At 51.2% G+C, this 27,337-nt stretch overlaps 2 protein-coding genes across 2 annotated transcripts; one reads left to right on the forward strand and one right to left on the reverse strand.

Annotated features, from left to right (window-relative positions):
* Positions 1-4,751: 4,751 nt before the first annotated feature.
* Positions 4,752-5,711, reverse strand: LOC142403943 (olfactory receptor 14J1-like). The gene has a single exon (XM_075490247.1). The coding sequence runs from the start codon at positions 5,709-5,711 to the stop codon at positions 4,752-4,754; it is 960 nt and encodes a 319-aa protein (XP_075346362.1).
* Positions 5,712-22,036: 16,325 nt separating this feature from the next.
* On the forward strand, positions 22,037-22,996 carry LOC142403845 (olfactory receptor 14A16-like). Its single transcript, XM_075490146.1, has one exon. It carries the CDS (start codon positions 22,037-22,039, stop codon positions 22,994-22,996), a length of 960 nt encoding a protein of 319 aa, XP_075346261.1.
* Positions 22,997-27,337: the final 4,341 nt, after the last annotated feature.

A 27,337-nucleotide genomic window follows, 5' to 3' on the forward strand; every position in this document is an offset into this window, starting at 1 on the left:
ACTGCCTGTACAATGTGACGGAGTGCCTTTCCAGCTCCTTTGTGGATGATGCCAAACTGGGCAGGGCCCTTGAGCGACCTCATCTGGTTAACGCTGCCTTGAGCAGGACAGCCGGACAGGATGATGTTCAGGGGTCTCTTCCAACCCGAGTTACTCTGTGATTCAATGAATCTTTTCCTTGGAGAGCTTTCTGAAGACAGAACAGACAGAGGAAGAAGGAAAAACAGAGAGGCAGAAGTAGAGATATAAAAGGCACCAGTATAAATGCAGCAGTTCCTCTGACAAAAATTTTTACACTCAAACCGTTGTTAGGAAATCTATGAGATAAATGTGATGGAACAAGCTTACTTTTATCTGCTCAGGTACTGGGCCACAGGGAAGGTGATGGTTGGGTACGGTATCACATGGTCAGTTGTGTCTTGGGAACTCATAATCCAGTAGGAAGCCAGTGGCTGTGAAGGGGGCTGTGAGGTCACTTCTGCCTCTGGAGGTGATAGGCCAACAGCAGGAATGTGCCTGGGAGAGGGACTGTGAGGTCACTTCTTGCTGAAACAGCTGATAGCTCAGCCCTTGACTCATGGCGGGGGTTTGTGCTTTTAAGCTCACATCTGCCAGGGTCTCTGACAGGCCAGCAGAAGGCACCTGGCTGGCACATTGACTGGCAGATCCCCTCTGCCGAAGGACCTAGGCTCGCTCCAGGAAGGGGGCTTACATTTTGGTTGTCCTGTCTCTCCTGCCTGAGTACACGATGGGACAGCAGCAGGCACGCAGCTTGGTCGTGTCTATCCGAGAAGCTGAAAGGCCTTGGGAGATGATGGTGAGGTTACTTGTGTGTGGTCAGGTGACAGGCCAGCAGAAGGCTGATGGGTTGGGATGCCTGCTTGAAGGGTTGTTTCCTAGAAAGTGGAGCTCTCCTGGAGGTAGGAAACAGCAGGAGAGAGAAACACTGCCACACAGTGCAGCTTGGAAGGTGGAGATTGGGCATGAGGAGGAAGAAATGTCACTCAAAGGGTAGTGCTGTGGTGCATGAAGTCCTCCAGAAGGAGTAGGAGATCAGTCCATGTCTTTGTGTTTCAAGCAACAGAGTGTGAGGGTGGACAGATTTCAGTGAATGTATGGAAATGTCGGGGTGAGAGCAAAGTGAGGAAGCGAGATGGGTGTCTCCAGCCTGCAGGGCAAAAGAAGCAGCCGTGGGACAGCGTAGGATAACCTGTGGTGGAGATGGCAAAGAGCGCTGGCAAGGCTGGAAGTTCACCAAGGCTTTTCCTCTGAACTATGGCTGTCATCCATGCTACCAAGGCCTATGAGGAGAGACGTTGTCCTGAGGCACTGGGGCCTCACTGCCTCCTTGCACACCCCCAGCAGGGCTGGGAACTGTCATAGCGTTGTCCTTCCCTCAGCACCACACACCCCACATCCCACTGCCCCAGGAAGAGCCCTGAGCACTGTGTGAAGGACAGGAGCTGCCTTCCCCGGGGCTGGGGGTCAGAACTTGGCATTTCTGCTTCATAGAACAAAGCCAGGGTTTTCTCAGCATCTCAGCTGCCTGCACAGTGCCTTTGCCTACCTGTCATCATGGCCTCCAGTTGTCTGCTCTAACGAGTCCCTTGGGAGGCTTTGTCAGTAATGGCCCTCAGTGGGGCTCATTAATGCTTCAAGGTACTTTGGGTTTGGCTTTTGGTGTTGACTCTTTCAGAGGTTTGTGCAATCTCCTCTCAGTACCTGAGGTTCCACGACTCAGCACCAAATGCCCCATGGGGCTCATTAAAATAAAGCAATCCCTAACGAGATATGTGCCTTCCTGTAATATTCTTCTAGTCTTGTACAGTTAATTAGAGAGGTTTCCTAGTGCACTGATGGAGAAAGATTTCAAATAGCTTCTAATAAGAATGAGGTTTTATTTTCCACGGTGTAGTTTATTAGTTTTCAGTTTAGAGAAGAGACAATAGGAGCATTCTCTGTTTGATATTCATCCAGGATCTCTCCTAAGGAGGTCTGCACTGGTAGGAGAAGCTGTCCGTTGAGGTCTGACACAGTATGGACAACCTTGCTCCTCACCTCCCCAACCCCATCATGTCTCTCATCAGCCACCTGGGACTTGTGTCCCTTTTCCTTACATCAGACTTCTCCTCTGCAGTCTGCAGCTGGATGGTACAGCTCCTTCGTACCAGCTCCCACCGCTTTCCTTAGAGACCTGGCTGCACAAAGGCAAAGAGGGATTTTCTTAATTTGAGCAAACAAATTAAAACTGATTAAGATTCACCATTCAAATAAAACACACTCCTCAAGTGTATGCCAAGTACAAGCTGCCACCCATGAGGTTCACCTCCCACAAGGCATAATCATGCAAGAAATGTTTTAGACAGAAAGGACATTATAAAATAGACACAATTAAAGAGTTGGCTCTTTAGACTAAAGTAGACAGACTACTGAAAGACAGGCAGGCTTTTAACTCCCTGAAGCTCAAAGCAGCTACTGGATTGTTGAGGGGTGCCTGAATGATCAAAGAGTAAGGGGAAGGCAAAGCTAGAGAGCAATTGCCAGTGTTTCTGTGCAGATGGGCTGCTGGAAAGGTGACTTCAGACCTGGTCAATTTAGTTAGGACAGGTGGAATATGTGAAATATTAGGGAGGTTAAATACACGGCCTATCAGACAGAGTACTGACAATGCAACTATAGAGGCAGGTCAGTAGTGCTCCTCTTGTTATTAATGCACATCCTGAAAACCCCGAATTTTGTCTCATGGGATAACACTGACATTATATTAAAAGTATTCAGTTGTTTTAGCTGATGAGGTCACGCTTATACTTGTAAACACGTGTAAAAATTCCTCAGCTTTTCAGGCAGAGCTCCGCTGTCTGACCATCAGTGCCCAGTGCCAGCTCTGAGGACCCGGTGTCTCTGCAGTAGGTGCCTGGGACGGGCAGCTGTCACAGAGGACCTGCTGGAGACGAGAGCCCCTCAGAAGCTGCAGCTGGAGCCTGGGCAGAGGGTCCCGGGGCACCTCCACTGGCACCACGCGCCCCTGTCCCTGGAACTGCATCCCACCCCAATTTTATGATCGCTTCCCTTTGCAAACAAAGGCAGTACACAAATCCCCCAGAGATTAGTACATGAAAACAAGACAAAACAAAGCCAGGAGGAGAACAACATCAACGGTGTTTGAAGCTTAAAGTTGCAACAGGACTTTTCCTTCACTCTACATCTTGCATTCTATTTCTTTGTTGCTTCAATTTTTTAAAATGTTCTCAGCACTTCCATCATACTGAGGCCTACAGCATTAAGAAAGATAATTTTTGTGTCTTGCACAGAGCCCAGGCCTCAAAACACTCCTTGCCCTGGACTGTCCATGCCACCCTTAACTCTTGGCACAGAGTGAGTCACGCTCGGAGGTGTTGACCACTCTTGCCTGATGGAGGAAAGCAAGGTACAAAGCTGCAGGGAAACATTCTCGTTTCTTTGGATGGCCAAATTTGCACTAATCTCATCAAATCTATCTTTCTATGTGAGTATATGGAAAGATCTGTATTTATGTATAGGTCAATGTATAGCAAAATGTGTAGGTGTGTTCAGTTACTCAGCAAAATACATTTCCTACCAGCACTCTCAAAGGAAGCATCTTTGTTCCCAGGAATTACTGTCTTTATACTGTCTTTGTCACTCCGTCCCCTGCCCCACGGGGCACTGGCACCAGGTTTCCCTCAGCTGCCTTCCTTGTGCTGACAATACATTTAGAGAAGCCCTTCTGGGGGCCCTCCCCATGCATGGCCACTTCCAGCCACTGCTGAGCTTTGGCTCTGCTGGCTCCATCCCTGCACCCCCAGGCCAGGTGTCTGTCTGCCTCCTGGGCAGCCTGGTCCCCTCCAGCCTCCCTGCTCTTCCTTCTGCAGTTTGACCTCCTAAGTCAGGGGGGTCCCTCTTCATCCAAGCTGACCTCTTGTGGGCCCTGCTCCACTCCCTGCACTTCAGACGGGCTTCTTCCTGGGCTTTGAGGATGTTGTCCCTGAAGATCCAGGGGGGACTCACAGCCCCTTTGACCTCCAGGACACTCCAAGCAGATCCTCATCTAACTGAAATCAGCTCTCCTGCAGTCCTGCACTCTCATTCTGCTAGGTGCCCTACTTCTCCACCAGCTCATGGTCATTGCAGCCATGGCTGCCCTCATCCTTCCCATCCCCAGCCAGAGCCACCTTGTCTGTCAGGAAGAGACCAGCCCTCGTCAGCTCATCGAGTGTCTAATGTGTCAAGATGTGGTCTTCCACACCCCCCAGGCATCTCCTGGGTTACTTGTGCCCAGCCCTGGTGCCCTCCCAGCAGACTGGGGGGTGGCTCAACTTGCCACGTAACTGAGGACCTGTGACCATGAGGCTTCCTCCAAGGCTTCCTCTAACAGCTACCCACGTGACAATGAACTTTTTACTCAGGCCCTTTTGCAGTGAAATTCCTGGGACTGTTGCTGACATCAGCTGTGGAAGAAGAGCCAAACCTTGAGGAACTGCATGGGGGAGGTGTCATTTTATTACAGAGATGCTATGAGAGAGTCAGCTCTGACACAGTGTTAGAAAAACATTTATCCATGTTTCAGGTGAGAGGGACAGAGAGACGGGTTAATTTCTCAGGAGAGGGAGCTGAATACAAATGATTATGTAGAGACATAATAACCATAAATATCAATACAGGTACTGCTAACAAAAAACAGGAAGGATTAAACCATAAAGAAAGTAGAGGCTTGCACTGGGATACACTACATATCATTTGTGGAGAGTGATGGGAAGTTTATCAATATTGAAAAACATCGATGAAATCACTTTCCTAATGGACTCCTTGAGCTCCTGGTTCCTCATGCTGTAGATGAGGGGGTTCAATGTTGGAGGCACCACCGAGTACAGAACAGCCACCACCAGATCCAGGGATGGGGAGGAGATGGACGGGGGCTTCAGGCAGGCAAACATGGCAGTGCTGATAAACAGGGAGACCACGGCCAGGTGAGGGAGGCACGTGGAAAAGGCTTTGTGCCGTCCCTGCTCAGAGGGGATCCTCAGCACGGCCCTGAAGATCTGCACATAGGACAGCAGAATGAAAATAAAACATCCCAACACTGAACAGGCACTAACCACGAGAAGCCCAGCTTCCCTGAGGTAGGAGCGTGAGCAGGAGAGCGTGAGGATCTGGGGTACTTCACAGAAGAACTGGTCCAGGGCATTGCCTTGGCAGAGGGGGATTGTCAGTGTATTGGCCGTGTGCAGCACAGCAGAGAGAAACCCACTGCCCCAGGCAGCTGCTGCCATGTGGACACAAGCTCTGCTGCCCAGCGGGGTCCTGTAGTGCAGGGGTTTGCAGATGGCAACATAGCGGTCATAGGCCATGATGGTGAGCAGATAAAACTCTGCTGACATCAAGAAGGGAAAGAGAAAGACCTGGGCAGCACATCCAGCGTAGGAGATGGGCCTGGTGTCCCACAGGGAATTGGCCATGGATTTGGGGACAGTGGTGGAGATGGAGCCCAGGTCAAGAACAGAGAGGTTGAGGAGGAAGAAGTACATGGGGGTGTGGAGGCGGTGGTCGCAGGCTACGGCGGTGATGATGAGGCCGTTGCCTAGGAGGGCAGCCAGGTAGATGCCCAGGAAGAGCCAGAAGTGCAAGAGCTGCAGCTCCCGCGTGTCTGCGAAGGCCAGGAGGAGGAACTGGGTGATGGAGCTGATGTTGGACATCTGCTACCTCAGGGCATGGAGACCTGTCCAAGGAAGAGAGGTCACTGACAGCTTAGGACAAACATCTTGAAATAAAACTCAGCGTTTCTCATAGAAATGCTCAAATTGTCTTATTCTTTGGGAGCACGTTCCTTCAGCTCCTTTTCTAGAGCTACTTTGCTTGTTGAGTGTACAGGGAGGAGCAGGGTCTCAGCTGTGGGCTCCAGAGGAGACACTCCTGCCCTACAGTGGGGCGGGGTGAGGATTAGGCATTCCTGCTCACAGCTTAGGTCAGACGTTACCCACTCATAACCGTAAGATTACCAGGGGATTGTTCTTTGGGAGCAAAAGGAGCATTTTTACTGCACTGGGAGTGAACAGCTGTACCTGGGGAGAGGCAAAAGGTTTGCCTACATCTTAGTGCCCAGTGAGGGGAGGTGGTCTGTGCATCAGCCTTTTTCCTGGCTTCTTTGTGCTTGCACCTCTTCGACCTCCAGCATGTTCACACACACATATTATCCCCCAAAAGAAACAGGGCAGAGTGGAGAAAAGGGAATTCCCATCTGCATGACAGGACCCACAGGGTCAGCATGTGAGCTGCAGCTGAAACCCCACTCCCCAGCAAGTTGAGGTGAAGAGCAAGGGAAGCACAGACAGGAGGGGAAGGAAACAAGCAGCATAAGCAGGATTCTCTGCAAAGGGATGCAAAGTCATGGGGAGATTGCACAGGTGATGCTGGAGCTCTCTGTGAGCTGAAGCAGAGGGAAGCTGGAGTTGATGATGCTTCTGTGAGACTTTTACATCTGTCAGCATAACAGCTGAAGAGTCTCAGATCCCCACCCAAACCTGAAAGATGAATTTGCATTTGTCATTCATCACCCAGCCAACCAGGAGTAGAAAACGCAAATCTGAGGCTCTTTCCCTTTATATGTAACTCTCACCTTAACCTTCCTCTTTAAAATTCCTGTTGGAAATGCTCTGGGGGTGATCTGGAGCTGTGAGCAGCTCTGACCCATGAAGCACACTCCTGACAGCAGAAGGACCCTGCCTTGCCCTTCTCTTCCCTTCGCTTCCATGCCCTGCTTTGTCCTGCGTGGGGTCCCTCCTTCCACCCACAGCTTCTCCCCACAGCACCCTGGGGAGCTCCCCGGGCAGGCTGGGTGCTGACCCTGGAGGCAGCAGAGTCCTTGCCCCATCACTCAGCCCCCTGCGGCACCAGGACCCTGCTCTGAAGGACAGCCCTGGGCACCCCTGCCTGCACACCCCTGCAGCCAGCCCCAGGAGAAGGCAGCCGCCATGTCCTGTCCTCTGACAGTGTGGCAGGGGAGCCCTGTTTTGGAGCATGTCCCTCTCCACAGTAAAGAAACCCTGAGAGCCATCCTGCCAGTCCCTATCTGCAGCATGATGTGCCATGGCTAGGAGAGCCCTCCAAGACACTCCTGTGCACTGCCCTGCTGCCAGAGACTTACCACGTAGAGGGCTGTGAAGATTTCTCCTCCAGTGAGCTCTCAGCATCATCCCACCCCACACAGCCTGTAACATCTCTCTTATTTCTCTCACCTCCCCTCTGCACCTGCAGGCAGTGCCCTCAGCCCTGCTGCCCTTTGCAGAGGAGCTGCTCCTGGGCAGAGCTGTCTCTCTGCAGCGCTGCCCGCTTGCCAGGAGCTCCCTCCATGCCAGGAGCCCAGCCCAGCTCAGCAGCAGAGGACCAGCCCAAGGCAGCACTTTCTCTGCCCCCTCTGGGCTCCCTCCAGGTGTCCCTGGGGCTGCAGGGGAACCTGCTGGGAAACAGGCTGAAGGCAGCACTCATGTTCCCTCCCTCACCTGGGGAGAGACACTTCCTTCCAGCAGTAGCATTTCTCTTACCAGAGACAGAGTTAGGTCCAAGAATCACCTTCCTCAACCCATCTTTAGGCAGGACAGCCTAGACAGTGACAGGGAGGAGGAGTCTCCTGTGCCCCTGCTCAGGGAAGGAATTCAGGCCCCATCCTGGGTTTGTAGTCCTGGGGCATGAAGGGGACTCAGCTCCCTCCCATGCCTGCCACAAACCCACAGGAGTTGGGATTCCCCTGGCCTCAGTTCAGCTCTGCACAACATAGGCACCTGCATGGGAGCTCCTTCTCTCAGCTCCCATGGTCATTCCTGGAGATGGAGGCCAGGGCTGAGCTTGTCAGACACAAACACCTGGTGACATCTGAAGTGACAGGGCTGCTCCAAGATACCTGCAGGTAACTGCAAGCTCTAATGGAGCAATGCTGAGAGACAGGGCAGCATCTGGGGCAGCATCCTGGATGCTGGTGGGGAATCCCTTTGGCCAACTCACCCCCTTGAGAAGGGGAGGGGTTTGTGAGAGCCATGGAAGTGCAGGGAGAGAGCGGGGTGTCTGTAGCAGTCAATGTCTTAAAGGCAGGAAGAAGACCTGAAATAGTGCAGGGACGAAGGGTCATGCTGAAGTGAGATAGGATGAAATTTATTCTGAGACTGAAGAAGGAGGAGGATTTGCAATTCAGTGCTGGGATACAGACAGAAACAGAGGATTCAAGCAAGTCTGGGGCTGTGATATCTTGGGTGCTAGAGGAGCCTCAGAAGCGTATTGGAAGAAGCCAGACAGGTTGTGGGAAACTCACAGACATTGGCAAATCCTCAGGAAAGCAAAGGTTTGTGGTTGAAGGAATAGCCAGTGCTGACAGAGAGACATCAGTAAAGCCTGGGAGATCTCAGGGTCAGAGTGAGATGGGGAAGCAGTGGGGTGGCTAAAATCCACAGGGAAAAAGGCACACACGTAGGACAGGGTAGGGCAGCCCGTGGTCTGGACAGCCGAGGAATCAACCCCTGCATGAAGATGTTAGGCAGAAGTAGAAACATCTGCAGAAAAGACCTCGGTGTAATCTGTGTGCAAAAAATCTTCATTTCAAGAACTTCCATGTTGGCCTTTTTTCACAGGCCATGGACATGGACCAGCAAGCTGATGGCAATTTCTCCCCCCCCTGTGGAAATCTAGGTTTATGCAGCTCTATCCAAAAATGCATTTCATGTGAATACGTTGAATGGAGAAACGCTGTTCCAAGGACATGTTTATACGAATACACTTCACGTCTACATTTCGTATCTAACTGCAGCTGTGAGCAATGAAGGCTGGAGAAGCTGGACAGATCTCAGTATTATTTCTTTGCTATCAAGCAATGCCCACAATTGGTATCCACAGTGGGGATCCAGTGGTCGGAAGCATGGCAGAGCAACAGAGCTCAGTACAGCTGGTCTTCAAGGACAGCACCCTGCCAGCTCGACAGATAGATATTCAGCTGAAACTCAAGATGGAATTCAAGGGCATCATAAGGAGCCGTCACTACTGTGATGGGTGCACTCGACTCCTTGACTAAAGTAGTGCTAGTTTGGTTCAGGCTCCAAAGGAGGTAAAGGCCTGAGCCATAGCCAAGCCAAGAACTCCTCTAGTTTCTATCTGTTCTCTGAGAACCTCCAAAGGAGCAGAGTGACACAGTGAGCATCGATGCCTGTGAGCTTGGCACACCGTGTTGCGTTAAGAGTTACTGTCGCGTTACAAATAGGAGTCTGAGGAGTGGCTGGGGGGAACCCTCCCGTTGAGTCACGAGGTTCAGACAGGACCCCCTTGCTTTCTAAACTCCTTCTCAGAGAGGAGGCTAGGTGCGGCTAGGTCCAGTCTTAGTCTCAGACTTGGTCAACGGTTTATTTTCTAAGGACTGTGTGTGTAGCCACTTAGCAGAACCAGAGCCCTCTCAGGGCTTTCGCTAAGGCGACAGCATTAATTTACAACGTTATAAGTCCGGTCGTGTCCAGTGTACTGAACGTCACGATTACGGATTCACTAATAATGCGCTTACAGCCCCAGTCTGGTTGTGTTGCATGAACTATCACAGCCACACTTAAAGAGTCTGGTCGTGTTCAAGGAAAACTACCATGGCTAGATCAATGAAGAGTGCAGTTTATTAGAGCAACAGACACACGGGTGCTTTGGATTACCGGTGATAAATTCACAGTCTGCAAAGCATGTGCAAATACCAAGAATATGAGTAACACGGCCGGCTACAAACGCGTTAAAAGATAATAAAGCGAATCTATAGAGATTTCTAAGTTTCCCGGGGAGGCACTTGGTATAACCAAGTGTTCGACTCTTACCCAAAGGCGTCCCGATGGGGGGAAAGAGAGGCTCAGCCCATCGACTGATCCCAAACGTCAGAGTGGTACACGATGGTGTCTTCCCTAACATTCTCTTTCTCTTAAACCATTTTATACTATCTTTCACCTTTTGGGTGGAGCTTGAGTGACTCTAGTCATACAGACCTTTGTTTAGGATTGGTGTAAAGTTTTCTCGCTTCGCTTTTAAAGGAATAAACTAGAAAAATTCAGTGTGCAAGCTCAGTGAGGGGTGGTCGCACCTTGGAGGCGGGTAGCTTTTGGGAGGGAGGTGTGTTTTGGTATTATAATGATGTTATAATGAGCAAAGTTCACCAAAAGGACAGCATTTTGTCAAAAACGTGGCAGGCTGTTGGCCCAGGGTAGTAAATATGCAGCTTATCAGTTTTTTGACACCTTTATGTTCCCCTATTATTGCAGAGCCTGGCCGCGGCATCTCCACACCGCTCCACCCTCTGGGTAGCGCCTCTTAGAGTCAGCACACCAAGTTCCCCTGGCGTTACCAACATCTAAGGGTGCAGGCCTAGGGAACTCCCATGCAATGGATTCCTTACATGTCAGCCGCATTCCACCTGGGAGGCTTCTTCAATGCTGTGCCTTAAGTGTGAATAAATGTTCTAATTTTTAAGTCACCTCAGCCATTATCCCACATAATGTTACAGTAATGTTACATTACATTACATTACAGTACATGACATTACATTACAGTAACATGTAACATTTTGTAACATGTTGGAGGCAGGTCAAGGCCAGTGGCTCCCCGGGATTCCTCCCAGGCAGCTCCAGGAGTGTTTTGGCCTCCCCTGGAGAGAGATGAATTTCTCAGGTAGCAGCCCCAGACTCCTCCAGGGACTCCACCCAAGGAGTTTTGTCAATGCTGGGGGACGGTCCATGCCATGTAGATTTCTGGGACTCCTCCCAGGCACCTTAGGAGCTTTTTGGTCTTCCTTCGATATAGCTGAAGGCTCCGGTAGCAGCCCCAGAGTCCTCCTAGTTAGTTACATGAAGAGCTTTCTTCATGTTGAAGGCAGGTCAATGCCCGACATCTCTCTGGGACTTCTCTCAGGCATCTCCAAGAGTGTTTTGGCTTCATCTGGAGACAGCTGAAGTCATGGCTAGTAGCCCCAGATTCCTCCTAGGCAGTTAGTTTGTTTTGTCCATTTTAGAGGCAGCTGCATGCCTGGCAGCTCCCCAGGAGTCCTCCTAGGCATCACCAAGAGTGTATTCACTCCTTCTGGAGACATCTGACATCTTGGGTAGTAGCCCAATAATCCTCCCAGGTAAGTTGTTGAAGAGTTTTCTTCATGTGGAAGGCAGGTCCATGTCTGGTAGCTCCCCGAGGCTCCTTCCCGGTACCTCCAGGAGTGTGTTGGCCTGTGCTGGAGTGTCGTGAAAGCATGGAATGCCCCTCACTCCAAAGAGAGAAGCAGCAATATGTTGTATTGAGGTAGAAGAATAATTTGACAGGGTTCAATAAATTCAATAAATTTAAAATCCATCAAATTCATTAAGATCCATTCAAATTCAATAAATTTGGTGGAATTTAACAAAGTTTAACAGTGGTTTACCACAGTTCAATAAGTTTGGTGGTAAGCTTCACTTTATTAATTACTGCTTGGAAGAAACATACACAGGAAACTCGAGTGAGAATCGAGTTAGAATGATTCACACAGAGACCAGAGTGGAAAGGGTAAGAAGGACCCTTCGGCTGAGTCACAAGGTTCATCTGGACCCTCCTGCTTTCTAAACTCCTGATCGAGCTTAGGTACGGCCGGGTCCAATCTTAGTCTCAGACTTGGACAATGGTTTATGTCTACTGGAATTACCTATACAAAGTTTATAGTAATTAACATTTAATAACTACATGGATTAGTAATGTTTCATGAGTATTAATTCAGCATGCTGTCGGTCACTTAGCAAAGATCTGCTGTTGGTAAGAGGTCTCTCTGCCTGGAGGAGCAACCTTGAGAGGTGTCCCAGCTCAAGGGGAGATCACCGCCGTGCAGCCACGCTGCCTAGCAGGGAGAGCTCAGAGAAGGCTCACTGAGGCTGTCACATTTATGGAATAAAGCGGTTGGCTCGTAGTCAAATGACATGTGATGGGAAAGGTATGCATGAGAGTCCTTGTACCCACAGCTTTCTGTGTTCCTTGATAAATGAGTCTTGGAAAAGCCACCCACTATTCATGTGTTAATCACATGATCGGTGTTCCAAGCTCACAGGCATCGATGCTCACTGTGTCACTCTGCTCCTTTGTGGGTTTGCAGAGAACAGATTGGAACTAGAGGAGTTCTTGGCCTGGCTACGGCTCAGGCCTTCACCTCCTTTGGAGCCTGAACCAAACTACTGCTAATTTGGTTAGAGGGTTGAGTGCATGCGTCACAGGGCTAATGGTTTTAAACTGATGAGGGGTAGATTTAGATTAGCTATTAGGAAGAAATTCTTTACTGTGAGGGTGGTGAGACCCTGGAAGAGGTTGCCCAGATTTGGTACTTTGGATTCTCCCTCACTGGAATTGTTCAAGGCCAGGTTGAAAGTTGTGAGAGTCTGAAAGACTTAATGTCTAAAACATTGTGGTGATTTGAGGCGCTATTTGCATGGCGACAGCAGGTCAGCAAGCATGGGGTGGGGGAGAGCGAGAGCGGGATGTGGAGAGCGCGTCGGAGGATGCGTGGTTCCAGGTTCTCCCAAACCTGACCATGTATGGCCAGAGGTCACACAGAGTTTATATGAGGAAGGGGCTTGCAACCGCCCAAGAGACCCCTCGCGACCACCCCCCTCCCCCAGCGCCTGCGCAGAAGATTGAGAACTTTCTAGAACAATAACCATGTCAGTCCTGAAGGGGCGTACCTGGAGGCGGGGATTAGCCTATAAAAGGCTTGCCCCCCCCCCCCCCCAAGGGAAGCACGCGCACACCCACCACTGGAGGATTGCCACGTTTGTCATCGTCATCGCGGGATCCAAGGGTGGTGATACTTTTTCTTTCTCTTTCCTCCTCTCTTCTCCTTTCCTTTTCTTGCTTCTCTCTTTCTCTGCTCTTCCAATATATATATGCAAGTTTCGGATTGGGTTGCCCGGAAAATAGCTCCATTGCCAAATCGCCTTTGTTCGTAAACTCGTCAGGTCGTTAAGTTTGTCCGTTTGTGGAATTCGCCAGTTAATAAAATTGCTGGCCAGACTGTTCCTCTGGGTCATTGTCGTGACTCTGCCGACCACGCGGCTCTGCCGAGGAGAGATCAGATTTTGTCGGTACTCAAACAGTCGGGGAATCGAAAAGATTCACCCCTCTCGCAACCCACCGAGTGGGACGAGACAGAAGTGTCTTTGAGCAGCCTGATCTAGTGGAAGATATCCCTGCCCATGGCAGGGGAGATGGCACTAGGTGATCTTTAAGGTCCCTTCCAACGCAAACCATTTTATGATTCCATAATTGTGTGAAATGGAGGCCGTAGTGGATATAAAGATGAGGTCTTGCTCTGACAGGGGCAGACCTGGTGGGAAAATGCCAATCAAATTTCCCATTTGTAGTCTTGGTTATGTCTTCTCGCTGTTGTAGAAACCACTCCAAGAAAATGCCTGAACACAAGAGGAGGCTGCAAGAACAGCCCTAAACAGAGATTGTTCTTTTTTCTCCAGGCACTCTGATTCGAAAATTGGAGAAGGGACTTCTTCCTCGCCGGCACCATCATATGCCCGTTCCTTCCTCAGTCAGTGGGGGGCCGGCAGCAAGCAGGCGGGTTCTGTGGGACCACAGAGTCTGCCTCGTAGGACTAAGGTAACTCTGGGGAGGTGGGTCAGGGCACCAGATGGACAGTGGATTTCCTTCTGGGATCTTGGCATTGCTCTCTTTTCGCTCCCACACTGCAGCTTTCTTCATGGTTGCCACACTGCTCCCTCTCAAAGCATCCCAGCTAGATCCATCCCATTTGTCTGCCTTTGGCCCTCCTGGTTTTGCAGCCCTCCAGGAGAGCCTTTGGGAGGCCCATAGCTGTGCCCTCACACAGCTTCTGGGGTTTCCCCACTGTTCTGGCCCTTTCAGGAGGACCTTTTCACAGCTTCTTTTGTCCTGGTTTCATCTGGGATAGAGTTAATTTTCTTCCTAGTAGCTGGCATAGCGCTGTGTTTTGCAATTAGGATGAGAATAATGTTGATAGCACACTGATGTTTTAGTGGTTGCTAAGTAATGTTTACACCAGCCAAGGACTTCTCAGCTTCCCCTGCTCTGCCAGGTGCACAAGAAACTGGGAGGGGGCAGAGCCAAAAGAGTTGATCCAAACTGGTCAAAGGGTATTCCATTGCATATGATGTCATGCTCAGTATAGAAACTGGGGGAGTTGGCCGGGGGGCAGTGATCACTGCTCAGGGACTGGCTGGGCATCAGTCGGTGGGTGGTGAGCGGTTCTATCACTTGTTTTTTCCTGGGTTTTGTTCCTCTCTCGCTCTCTTGTTGTTTCCCTTCTCATTACTTCTTTTTGTTGTTGTTGTTCCAATTATTAAACTGTTCTTATGTCAACCCACGAGTTTTCTTACTTTTGCTCTTCCGATTCTCTCCCCCATACCACCACGGGGCCAGGCTGAGCGAGCGGCTGTGTGGTACTTAATTGCCGACTGGGGCTAATCCACAGCCCCGGCTCCTGTTCAGCTTGGTGTCCCAGGTCCTTCTCTGCAGTTTCCCTCTAGCCAGGCAGCCCCAACATATCCTGGGGCATGGTACCGGAGCAGGACTTTGCACTTCCCTTGGATGAACCTGAGGTTCCTTTCAGCCCGTTTCTCCAGCCTGTCCAGGTCCCTCCAAACAGCAGCACACCAGTCCTTCCTCCCACTTCCGTATCATCATCAGACTTGCTGAGACTGCACTCTGCCCCATCATCCAGATCATTAATGAAGGTGTTGAACAGAACTGGACTCACTGTTGACCCCTGGGGTACACCGCTGTTTGCTGGACTCAGGCTGAACTTCATGCCACAGTCACAACCCCTTGATCCCAGCAGTTCAGCCAGTCTTCAGTCCACCTCACCGTGTACTTCTCCAGTCTGTACTTCATCAGCTGGTCCAGCAGGATGAGGACATCCTCATCCGAGGGTACTGGAGAAACCTGATGTATTAATTGCAACATACGGAATGGGGTGCTGAACCTCTCAGTAACTTTAAAGCACTGGGCTAGCTTAGCCAAAGTGCCTTGTCCTAAATCTGTGGCCCAGGTACACCTATTTGTTCATGGACCCAGGTAGTGCCCACCTCTGCTGGAAAAAATGGAGGCCCATTTACCCCAAACCTGATAGCCGAGTGTGTTACATGGACTGGCCACATTCACGGTATTGATCTGAGAATGACAGTAACCCAGAACTGGACTCAAATTGGCCTTCAGTGCCTCGGTGTTCCTGAACCATGGTCACAGCCCTCTCCCTTGTCCTTTGTGGCACAGGTACGGGATCGAGCAGCGGCTCAGAGACCCTGATCCACAGGCAAGAACAAGGTTCACTGGAGTGGTGTGACCAGTGAGGTGGTGACAATCTTCTGCCACAAGGCCAATAAACCATACGGCAAACCCTGACACTAACCCTCACCCTAACCTAATTCCAGCCTAACCCTAATTGGTCTAGAAATACCAACACCTGTGTAACTACCACCTTAACAGCGTATCAGGCTGAGATTCCCATGGTAATGTCATGTAAAAAAAGCAACAGACCAAGAAATTTGGGTACAGAGGCAGCAAAAGTGGGGTGGCCAAACAAGAATCTTAGTGTCACCTTGTCAGGCTTTTAGTTTTGATTCTCTAGTGACAGCAGAGCACGAGGCAATTCCCTAGGACAATTCACTCTATTCACACTGTGCTTCTAAGATGAATGCATCGAGTAATGCCCATCTGCTTTTTTTGGAAGCATGCATATGAATTATCAGGGCTCCTCCTGTGTTTCCAGGCAGTAAAACCAGAAAAAAAAAATGTTGAAGAAACAGAGAAGAATATCTCTGTCATTTCCTAAGGGAAAGGGAAACTAAAGCACTGGCTACATCAGGCATCAGCTTCCTGTGGTACTGGGGAACTTCCGATGTGTTCCTTCATTTGAGTCTGATCTCTGGACTCTGTTGCAAGAGGCAGAGGCAAAAATCACCTTTTAGGAAGAAGCAGTGAAATCTATCCCTTCTCATCTTTGTGTGTTTGTCTGGTTTTTGGGGCTGCTGTCTGCATGTGAAAATCACAGAAGCCAGCCTTAGTACTGATGGCTAACACTTCCAGTTGAGCACCATGTTTAATGGCGCTTTAAAAGCCCTCCATTAACAACTACAAACTTCTGCATCACAATGTGCCTTTTTAGACTTTACCTTCATGAACAGATAATTGAGCCCTAGAACTTGACACAGGAGAGATGATGCATTAGGCATCCCACTCCCAAAGCACTTTTCTGGTCTTCTTTTGCCTGCTAGTTTCTGCGCGATTGGGAAATGACACCTCTAAAGCCTAGCAGCAGAGTGCAAAGGGAAAGAAGTGACTTCTTAATCCCAAGGGAGTGATTCTTCTCTGGGGCATGCGGGCATGATGGAAGGCAGCACTTGGGGTAGGTCTCGCTATCCCTGGCTTTGCCAGTATTAGTCCCATTATGTGTGTGACGGGTATGTGCATTGAGTCTTCAGAACTTGAGGAGCCAGGGATCCCAGAATCCCATCTCCTTGGTGACCCAGTGAATGTCAGCCATCACCGACTTTCACAAGCCACTCTCCTGAGCTCAGTGTCAGCCTTCCTTAGCTACCGTCCCGGGGATTCAGCTTCTCGGGGCTGTTTCCTCCTCTGTCAAGGATGTTGTCCTTCTCCTCCTCCAAACCCCAACATGAGCACCTGCTTAGTGGGTAAGAGAGCTAAACGTGAGAATGAGCTCCAGCATGGGGCTAGCATGATGAAGCAGGTAAGTTCAAAGATCAAAGAAGACAGAATGACTCTTTCTACTCATTAAAATGTTGACTAAGATGGAGTTTGAACACCTGCAATGTGTAGATGTAAGGGAGTAATTTTTGCTTCCTTTGTAGCCACTGAAGGACGCCTTTATCTAAAAGGCAGATTTCTTAGGCTCATCCCTCCTTAGGACATTTCTGAAAGAAATGGACACTTCCATTGGAGAAAACCATGTCCTTGGAGACAGTCTCCCCTGGAGGGGGTTATTTGTGGTATTGGCTATAAAGCTGTGGAAGCAGAATAGAACTATCTGGCTGAAGGGTTGAATAGCTCAACCATTAGCAATAAAAGAACATATCATGCGCAGGTGGCTATTTTTAATTTGCAGACAGAAAAAGTCTGTTTGTGCTTTCTGCGCTTGGGTTCACATTCAGAGCCTCGAGAGAAAGCTCACGTTTGAGAAGTACGAATGGGAAGGTAGACAAGGACTGTGTCATGTCACTGGGCTGCTTACCTCTATATTTATACAGATAATTTAGGCCCCATTTTTTAACAACTGGATGACTGAGTCTGACCAGGGGAGCCTTACACCACGTTATAGCCAACAGCACAGAAAACCCCTTCCAGAGGAGAGCATTTCCATGGAGATGGTTTTCTCCAATGGATGTGTCCACTTGATCAGCTAGTTCAGCCTGGAGAATAAATGGCTTTGGGCTCCCATTGGGATGGTTCTTTTTTTTATCATTTTTACTTTTGATTTTTTTTCCAATTCAAAATCATGAATTTGATTTCAGGGTAAGATGCATTTTTTTGTTGGTGCTGTATAGCATGACCGAAAAAGACAGGGGAGGGTGACCTGGTAGACATGGAGCTAGTAGACAGGTTCCTGACCTAGCAGACAGCAACCTGGGGCAGGTGAGATCAATGTGGCTGGGATGGTGGGCTTTGCTCTTGGACTCCAGCAGAGCCATGTCAGGGCTGTGTGAGGTGTCCACACGTGAGCTGGCCTCACTCACTGCTCGCACACACAGGGATGATCAGAGGCTGGAGTCCTTCCCTTGCACACGCAGGGGCAGTGCATTGCAGCAGTCTTAGTGTCTGTCTGGCTTCCTGCTGCCATTCCCAGAGGGTGGGAGGCACCGCAGCCCCGCGCTGCATCACCCTGTTCTGCACTCGACTCGAGGAACCCACGGCATGAGGAACGGACACGGGGACCTAGATGCAAGGCAGCACATCGCAGTGGTGGTTGTCCAGGGGATGTTAATGGCAAGCTGCAGGTCTGTGACAGTGTCCCTCCTGCTGTCATGCTCAGGAGATCCCCACCACCAGCAGCCTGCTTCCTCCCTGGTCCAGTCCTGCTCCCCAGGACAGCATTAGGGTCCTGGCCCTGGGGCTCCTCTTGTAGCTGCGGCTGCCCCAGCAGCACAGCAGCGTGCCCCAGCTGGACACACAGGAACGGGATGCTCTTTTTATTTCTCCCCTCCACGGCCATGGTGCCCTGCTCTTCTCCCTGGACATCCCTTCTCCCCAGAGAGCCTTTCCCCAGGTGAGTGTGTCCATGCTGGCCTGGCTGGCCGTTCCTGCACCCCTGACCATGCTCCCCACGGGGCCCTGAGCTGGCGGTGCTGCTCTGCAGAGCGAGGGGGCTGTGGTGCCCTGGGGCCATGGGGTGACCCTGCAGTGGCCATGCTGGGAAGGGTGAGAAGCAGACCCAGCCAGACAGGGATCACTGCTGCTGAGCCCCTTTCCATCTCCCACTTCCCAGCTGGCCTATGACCAAGGAAGGTGCTTAGGAGGATCATGAGACGTTTCCATATGACACTTCCTCAGCCACCTCCAGTGTCTCCTAAAGAGCCTGTACATCACAGTACCCAAAGCTGTGCTACCTGTCCCACCACGTCACCACAGTGGTTCCCTCAGAAGCTCTGTCATGGACTAAGGGGCTCCCGATCCTCCTGGCTGTGTCCCAGGCTGAGGGCATTGGTGCACATTTGGGTTGCAGCAGCTCAGCAAAGACTTCTCATGGAGAAAACTGGAACCAAGCACCCAGGACCCCACGTATGCAAAGGCTTTGCTTCAGAGCAAAGACATGCTGGGAAGGATGGCAGGTGGCAACGTAAGGATGAAATGAGATGCTCGTGAAGGCAACAAACCCTGCAGTCCCCAAGGCCAGAGGAAAACAGGCCTGGGCCATGCCAGCCTTGCAAGAGAGCAGTTTGCTGCCTGAGGGGACTCTGCAGCACCTTATGCCAATCTCCAGGAACACAAGGGACCCCTGAGAAAGTCCCCGGGTGAGGTAAGGCTGCAATCCAGCCAGACTGTGGACATCAGTGGTGTGGGGTTTTCTTCATATGATCACGGGTAGAGGTGGGTAGAGGACAGGGGAGAAGAGAACTGCCAGGGGTTGAGAGTATAGGGACGTGAGTGGAGACCCTGGTGTGATGTGCCTCCCAATCTTGCAGCAGCCCTGGCTGTAGACGAGATGGACCTTGCCTCCTTGCCGGGATGTTGGCATTCCAGTGCTGGCAAAATGGCACCGGACCCCTTTGGGAGGCCCTGGTGTGTCTGCCCAGCCCCCACTCCAGTGGGACATGGCTTTCCTGGAGGTCCTGTGCCATATTTGCCAGCCACATGCAGTTGCGCTGGGCACCCCAGGCACCTGGCATGGCACTAGAGGCCTTTCTTATGCCCTTAGAAAGAGCCTTGAAATGATATCGGTGCCTGCAATGCAGGGACGTGCCCGTGCCTGAGTTTTGTAGTAAGCTGAGCTCTAGTGAGTGCAGTGGAGGGAGCCCAGAGAGAGCCCTGACCCTCCTTCTGCTGCACTCCTCCTTTTGGCCAGCTGGAAGGCCAGCAGCTGCCATGGACATGTGAGTCTAAGAGATGTTCAGATGCCCTACCCATTGGGTGTAACCTGAGGTGACCAAGGGACCCTCCCTCCCAGGCCCCAGCTCATGCTCAGGCAGGTGGGGGTGTCCCATGGATGCTCCATCAGTGCTTGCAGACACGGCCACCAGTCCTGGACCACCCCTGGCACCTCAGATGCCACCAGGTGTTGGTGTGTGAGCAGCTGACTGCCACCCTCCATCCCCATGGATCACAGAGGGAGCTCAGGGCAGGGGCTGCTCTGCAGGCACCTATTTTGTGCACGCTGAGCTGAAGCAAGAGGAATCTCAGCTCCTGTGGGGTGCATGGGGAAGAGCTGAACCCCACTGCAGTCTCTGGGCTACTCACCGGAGAGGAAATACCTGATGGACTCAGCTGAACCCCTGCCCTGCACGGTGGGGAAATGATCCCTGCCTGTCACTGCCACGGTGTCCTGGCTGGCAAGGGGACAGGGGTAAGGGTCAAGGGAGACAAATATTGAAACTCTTTGTAGACCCCCACGGCGTGTTAGGGCAAATCCCACTTCTAAACTCTGTCTCTCCAGTGTTCAGAGAGGGACAGTCAGTGATTGCTTCAGTTAGCGTGTGCCTACGCTCCCCAGGAGAGACCTGCTGCCCTTCAGGAGACGTCAGCCCTTGGAGCCCCAGGGACACGTGGAGAGAGCCCAGAGGGGGCAGAGAAAGTGCTGCCTTGGGCTGGTCCTCTGCTGCTGAGCTGGGCTGGGCTCCTGGCATGGAGGGAGCTCCTGTCAAAGCGGGCAGCGCTGCAGAGAGACAGCTCTGCCCAGGAGCAGCTCCTCTGCAAAGGGCAGCAGGGCTGAGGGCACTGCCTGCAGGTGCAGAGGGGAGGTGAGAGAAATAAGAGAGATTTTACAGGCTGTGTGGGGTGGGATGGTGCTGAGAGCTCGCTGGAGGAGAAATCTTCACAGCCCTCTACGTGGTAAGTCTCTGGCAGCAGGGCAATGCCCAGGAGTGTCTTGGAGGGCTCTCCTAGCCATGGCACATCATGCTGCAGGTAGGGACTGGCAGGATGGCTCTCAGGGTTTCTTTACTGTGGAGTAAGAACATGCTCCAAAACAGGGATCCCCTGCCACGCTGTTAGAGGACAGGACATGGTGGCTGCCTTCTCCTGGGGCTGGCTGCAGGGGTGTGCAGGCAGGGGTGCCCAGGGCTGTCCTTCAGAGCAGGGTCCTGGTGCCGCAGGGGGCTGAGTGATGGGGCAAGGACTCTGCCGCCTGCCAGGGTCAGCACCCAGCCTGCCCGGGGAGCTCCCCAGGGTGCTGTGGGTAGAAGCTGTGGGTGGTAGGAGGGACCCCCAGCAGGACAAAGCAGGGCATGGAAGGGAAGGGAAGGGAAGAGAAGGGCAAGGCAGGGTACTCCTGCTGTCAGGAGTGTGCTTCATGGCTCAGGGCTGCTCACAGCTCCAGATCACCCCCAGAGCATTTCCAACAGGAATTTTCAAGAGGAAGGTCAAGGTGAGGGTTACTTGAAAGGGAAAGAGCCTGGGTTTTTGCGTTTTCTACTCCTGGTTGGCTGGGTGATGAATGACAATTGCAAATTCATCTTTCAGGTTTGGGTGGGGATCTGAGACTCTTCAGCTGTTATGCTGACAGATGTAAAAGTCTCACAGAAGCATCATCAACTCCAGCTTCCCTCTGCTTCAGCTCACAGAGAGCTCCAGCATCACCTGTGCAATCTCCCCATGACTTTGCATCCCCTTGCAGAGAATCCTGCTGATGCTGCTTGTTTCCTTCCCCTCCTGTCTATGCTTCCCTTGCTCTTCCCCTCAACTTGCTGGGGAGTGGGGTTTCAGCTGCCGCTCAGATGCTGACCCTGTGGGTCCTGTCATGCAGATCAGAATTCCCTTTTCTCCACTCTGCCCTGTTTCCTTTGGGGGATAATATCTGAGTGGGAACATGCTGGAGGTCAAAGAGGTGGAAGCACAAAGAAGCCAGGAAAAAGGCTGATGCACAGACCACCTCCCCTCACTGGGCACTAAGATGTAGGCAGTCCTTTTGTCTCTCCCCAGGTACAGCTGTTCACTCCCAGTGCAGTAAAAATGCTCCTTTTGCTCCCAAAGAACAATCCCCTGGTAATCTTATGATCATGAGTGGGTAACATCTGACCTAAGCTGTGAGCAGGAATGCCTAATCCTCACCCCGCCCCACCGTAGGGCAGGAGTGTCTCCTCTGGAGCCCACAGCAGAGACCCTGCTCCTCCCTGTACACTCAACAAGCAAACAAAGGAGCTCTAGAAAAGGAGCTGAAGGAACGTGCTCCCAAAGAATATGACAATTTGAGCATTTCTATGAGAAACGCTGAGTTTTATTTCAAGATGTTTGTCCTACGCTGTCAGTGACCTCTCTTCCTTGGACAGGTCTCCATGCCCTGAGGTAGCAGATGTCCAACATCAGCTCCATCACCCAGTTCCTCCTCCTGGCATTTGCAGACACGCGGGAGCTGCAGCTCTTGCACTTCTGGCTCTTCCTGGGCATCTACCTGGCTGCCCTCCTGGGCAACGGCCTCATCATCACTGCCGTAGCCTGCGACCACCACCTCCACACCCCCATGTACTTCTTCCTTCTCAACCTCTCTGTTCTTGACCTGGGCTCCATCTCCACCACTGACCCCAAATCCATGGCCAATTCCCAGTGGGACACCAGGCCCATCTCCTACGCTGGATGTGCTGCCCAGGTCTTTCTCTTTCCCTTCCTGATGTCAGCAGAGTTTTATCTGCTCACCCTCATGGCCTATGACCGCTATGTTGCCATCTGCAAACCCCTGCACTACAGGACCCTGCTGGGCAGCAGAGCTTGTGCCCACATGGCAGCAGCTGCCTGGGGCAGTGGGTTTCTCTATGCTGTGGTGCACACGGCCAATACACTGACATTCCTCCTCTGCCATGGCAATGCCCTGGACCAGTTCTTCTGTGAAATCCCCCAGATCCTCACGCTCTCCTGCTCACGCTCCTACCTCAGGGAAGTTGGGCTTCTCGTGGTTAGTGCCTGTTCAGTGTTGGGATGTTTTGTTTTCATCATGCTGTCCTATGTGCAGATCTTCAGGGCCGTGCTGAGGATCCCCTCTGAGCAGGGACAGCACAAAGCCTTTTCCACGTGCGTCCCTCACCTGGCCGTGGTCTCCCTGCTTGTCAGCACTGCCATGGTTGCCTGCCTGAAGCCCCCGTCCATCTCCTCCCCATCCCTGGATCTGGTGGTGGCTGTTCTGTACTCGGAGGTGCCTCCAGCAGTGAACCCCCTCATCTACAGCATGAGGAACCAGGAGCTCAAGGAGTCCATTAGGAAGGTAATTTCATCTATGTTTTTCAATATATATAAACTTCCCATCACTCTCCACAAATGACATCTAGTGTATCCCAGTGCAGGCCTGTACTTTCTTTATGGTTTAACCCTTCCTTTTTTTTGTTATCAGTACCTGTATTGATATTTATGGTTATTATGTCTCTACATAATCGTTTGTATTCAGCTCCCTCTCCTGAGAAATGAACATGTCTCTCTCTCCTTCTCACCTGAAACATGGATAAATGTTTTTCTAACACTGTTTCAGAGCTGACCCTCTCATAGCATCTCTGTAATAAAATGACACCTCCCCCATGCAGTTCCTCAAGGTTTGGCTGTTCTTCCACAGCTGATGTCAACAACATGCCCAGGAATTTCACTGCAAAAGGGCCTGAGTAAAAAGCTCGTTGTCACGTGGGTAGCTGTTAGAGGAAGCCTTGGAGGAAGCCTCATGGTCACAGGTCCTCAGTTACGTGGCAAGTTGAGCCACCCCCCAGTCTGCTGGGAGGGCACCAGGGCTGGGCACAAGTAACCCAGGAGATGCCTGGGGGGTGTGGAAGAGCGCATCTTGACACATTAGACACTCGATGAGCTGACGAGGGCTGGTGTCTTACCAACAGACAGCGTGGATCTGGCTGGGGATGGGAAGGATGAGGGCAGCCATGGCTGCAATGCCCATGAGCTGGTGGAGAAGTAGGACACCTAGCAGAATGAGAGTGCAGGACTGCAGGAGAGCTGATTTCAGTTAGCTGAGGAACTGCTTGGAGTGTCCTGGAGGACAAAGGGGCTGTGAGTCCCCCCTGGATCTTCAGGGACAACATCCTCAAAGCCCAGGAAGAAGCCCGTCTGAAGTGCAGGGAGTGGAGCAGGGCCCACAAGAGGTCAGCGTGGATGAAGAGGGACCCCCCTGACTTAGGAGGTCAAACTGCAGAAGGAAGAGCAGGGAGGCTGGAGGGGACCAGGCTGCCCAGGAGGCAGACAGACACCTGGCCTGGGGGTGCAGGGATGGAGCCAGCAGAGCCAAAGCTCAGCGGTGGCTGGAAGTGGCCATGCATGGGGAGGGCCCCCAGAAGGGCTTCTCTAAATGTGTCGTCAGCACAAGGAAGGCAGCTGAGGGAAACCTGGTGCCAGTGCACCGTGGGGCAGGGGACAGAGTGACAAAGACAGTATAGAGACAGTAATGCCTCGGAACAAAGATGCTTCCTTTGAGAGTGCTGGTAGGAAATGTATTTTGCTGAGTACCTGGACACACCTACACATTTTTCTATACATTGACCTATACATAAATACAGGTTTTTCCGTATACTCGCATAAAAAGACAGAAAACACATATTTGATGAGATTAGTGCAAATTTGGCCATCCAAAAAGAGAATGTTTTCCTGAAGCTTTGTACCTTGCTTTCCTCCATCAGGCAAGAGTGGTCAACACCTCCGAGTGTGACTCACTCTGTGCCAAGAGTTAGCGGTGGCATGGACAGTCCAGGGCAGGGAGTGTTTTGGGGCCCTGGGCTCTGTGCAAGACACAAAAATTATCTTTCTTAATGCTGTAGGCCTCAGTATGATGGAAGTGCTGAGAACATTTTAAAAAATTGAAGCAATAAAGAAATAGAATGCAAGATACAGAGTGAAGGAAAAGTCCTGTTGCAACTTTAAGCTTCAAACACCGTTGATGTTGTTCTCCTCCTGGCTTTGTTTTGTCTTGTTTTCATGTACTGATCTCTGGGGGATTTGTGTACTGCCTTTGTTTGTAAAGGGAAGCGATCATAAAATTGGGGTGGGATGCAGTTCCAGGGACAGGGGCGCGTGGTGCCAGTGGAGGTGCCCCGGGACCCTCTGCCCAGGCTCCAGCTGCAGCTTCCGAGGGGCTCTCGTCTCCAGCAGGTCCTCTGTGACAGCTGCCCCTCCCAGGCACCTACTGCAGAGACACCGGGTCCTCAGAGCTGGCACTGGACACTGATGGTCAGACAGCGGAGCTCTGCCTGAAAAGGTGAGGAATTTTTACATGTGTTTACAAGTATAAGTGTGACCTCATCAGCTGAAACAACTGAATACTTTTAATAAAATGTCGGTGTTTTCCCATGAGACAAAATGTGGGGTTTTCAGGATGTACATTGATAACAAGAGGAGCACTACTGACCTGCCTCTATAGTTGCATGGTCAGTACTCTGTCTGTTAGGCCATGCATTTAACCTCCCTAATATTTCACATATTCCACCTGTCCTAACTAAATTGACCAGGTCTGAAGTCACCTTTCCAGCAGCCCATCTGCACAGAAACACTGGCAATTGCTCTCTAGATTTGCCTTCCCCTTACTCTTTGGTCATTCCGGAACCCCTCAACAATCCAGTAGCTGCTTTGAGCTTCAGGGAGTTAAAAGCCTGCCTATCGTTCAGTAGTCTGTCTAATTTAGTCTAAAGAGCCAACTCTTTAATTGTGTTTATTTTATAATTTCCTTTCTGTCTAAAACATTTCTTGCGTGATTATGCCTTGTGGGAGGTGGACCTCATGGGTGGCAGCTTATACTTGGCATACACTTGAGGAGTGTGTTTTATTTGAATGGTGAATCTTAATCAGTTTTCATTTGTTTGCTCAAAATTAAGAAAATCCCTCTTTGCCTTTGTGCAGCCAGGTCTCTAAGGAAAGCGGTGGGAGCTGGTACGAAGGAGCTGTACCGTCCATCTGCAGACTGCAGAGGAGAAGTCTGATGTAAGGAAAAGGGACACAAGTCCCAGGTGGCTGATGAGAAATGGTGGGGTTGGGGAGGTGAGGAGCAAGGTTGTCCATACTGTGTCAGACCTCAAGGGACATCTTCTCCTACCAGTGCAGACCTCCTTAGGGGAGACCCTGGATGAATATCAAACAGAGAATGCTCCTATTGTCTCTTCTCTAAACTGAAAACTAATAAACTACACCCTGAAAATAAAACCTCATTCTTATTAGAAGCTATTTGAAATCTTTCTCCATCAGTGCACTAGGAAACCTCTCTAATTAACTGTACAAGACTAGAAGAATATTACAGGAAGGCACATATCTCGTTAGGGATTGCTTTAGTTTAATGAGCCCCATGGGGCATTTGGTGCTGAGTCCTGGAACCTCAGGTACTGAGAGGAGATTGCACAAACCTCTCAAAGAGTCAACACCAAAAGTCAAACCCAAAGTACCTTGAAGCATTAATGAGCCCCACTGAGGGCCATTACTGACAAAGCCTCCCCAGGGACTCATTAGAGCAGACAACTGGAGGCCATGATGACAGGTAGGCAAAGGTACTGTGCAGGCAGCTCAGATGCTGAGAAAACCCTGGCTTTGTTCTATGAAGCAGAAAGGCCAAGCTCTGACCCCCAGCCCCGGGGAAGGCAGCTCCTGTCCTTCACACAGTGCTCAGGGCTCTTCCTGGGGCAGTGGGATGTGGGGTGTGTGGTGCTGAGGGAAGGACAACGCTATGACAGTTCCCAGCCCTGCTGGGGGTGTGCAAGGAGGCAGTGAGGCCCCAGTGCCTCAGGACAACGTCTCTCCTCATAGGCCTTGGTAGCATGGATGACTGCCATAGTTCAGAGGAAAAACCTTGGTGACTTCCAGCCTTGCCAGCGCTCTTTGCCATCTCCACCACAGGTTGTCCTACGCTGTCCCACAGCTGCTTCTTTTGCCCTGCAGGCTGGAGACACCCATCTCGCTTCCTCACTTTGCTCTCAGCCCGACATTTCCATACATTCACTGAAATCTGTCCACCCTCACACTCTGTTCCGTGAAACACAAAGAGATGAACTGATCTCATACTCCTTCTGGAGGACTTCATGTACCACAGCACTATGCTTTGAGTGACATTTCTTCCTCCTCATGCCCAATCTCCACCTTCCAAGCTGTGCGTCAGTGTTGCTCTCTCCTGCTGTTTCCTACCTCCAAGGAGAGCTCCACTTTCTAGGAAACAACCCTTCAAGCAGGCATCCCAACCCATCAGACTTCTGCTGGCCTTTCACCTCACCATACACAAGTAACCTCACCATCATCTCCCAAGGCTGCTAGCCTTTCAGCTTCTCGGATAGACACGACCAAGCTGCATGCCTGCTGCTGTCCCAGCATGTACTCAGGCAGGAGAGACAGGACAACCAAAACGTAAGCCCCCTTCCTGGAGCGAGCCTAGGTCCTTCGGCAGAGGGGATCTCCCAGTCAATGTGCCAACCAGGTGCCTTCTGCTGGCCTGTCAGAGACCCTGGCAGATGTGAGCTTAAAAGCACATACCCCCGCCATGAGTCAAGGGCTGAGCTATCAGCTGTTTCATCAAGAAGTGACCTCACAGTCCCTTTCCCAGGCACATTCCTGCTGTTGGCCTATCACCTCCAGAGGCAGAAGTGACCTCACAGCCCCCTTCACAGCCACTGGCTTCCTACTGGATTATGAGTTCCCAAGA

The sequence above is a fragment of the Mycteria americana genome, unplaced genomic scaffold (assembly GCF_035582795.1).
Source record: "Mycteria americana isolate JAX WOST 10 ecotype Jacksonville Zoo and Gardens unplaced genomic scaffold, USCA_MyAme_1.0 Scaffold_46, whole genome shotgun sequence".
NCBI classification, from domain to species: Eukaryota; Metazoa; Chordata; class Aves; order Ciconiiformes; family Ciconiidae; genus Mycteria; species Mycteria americana.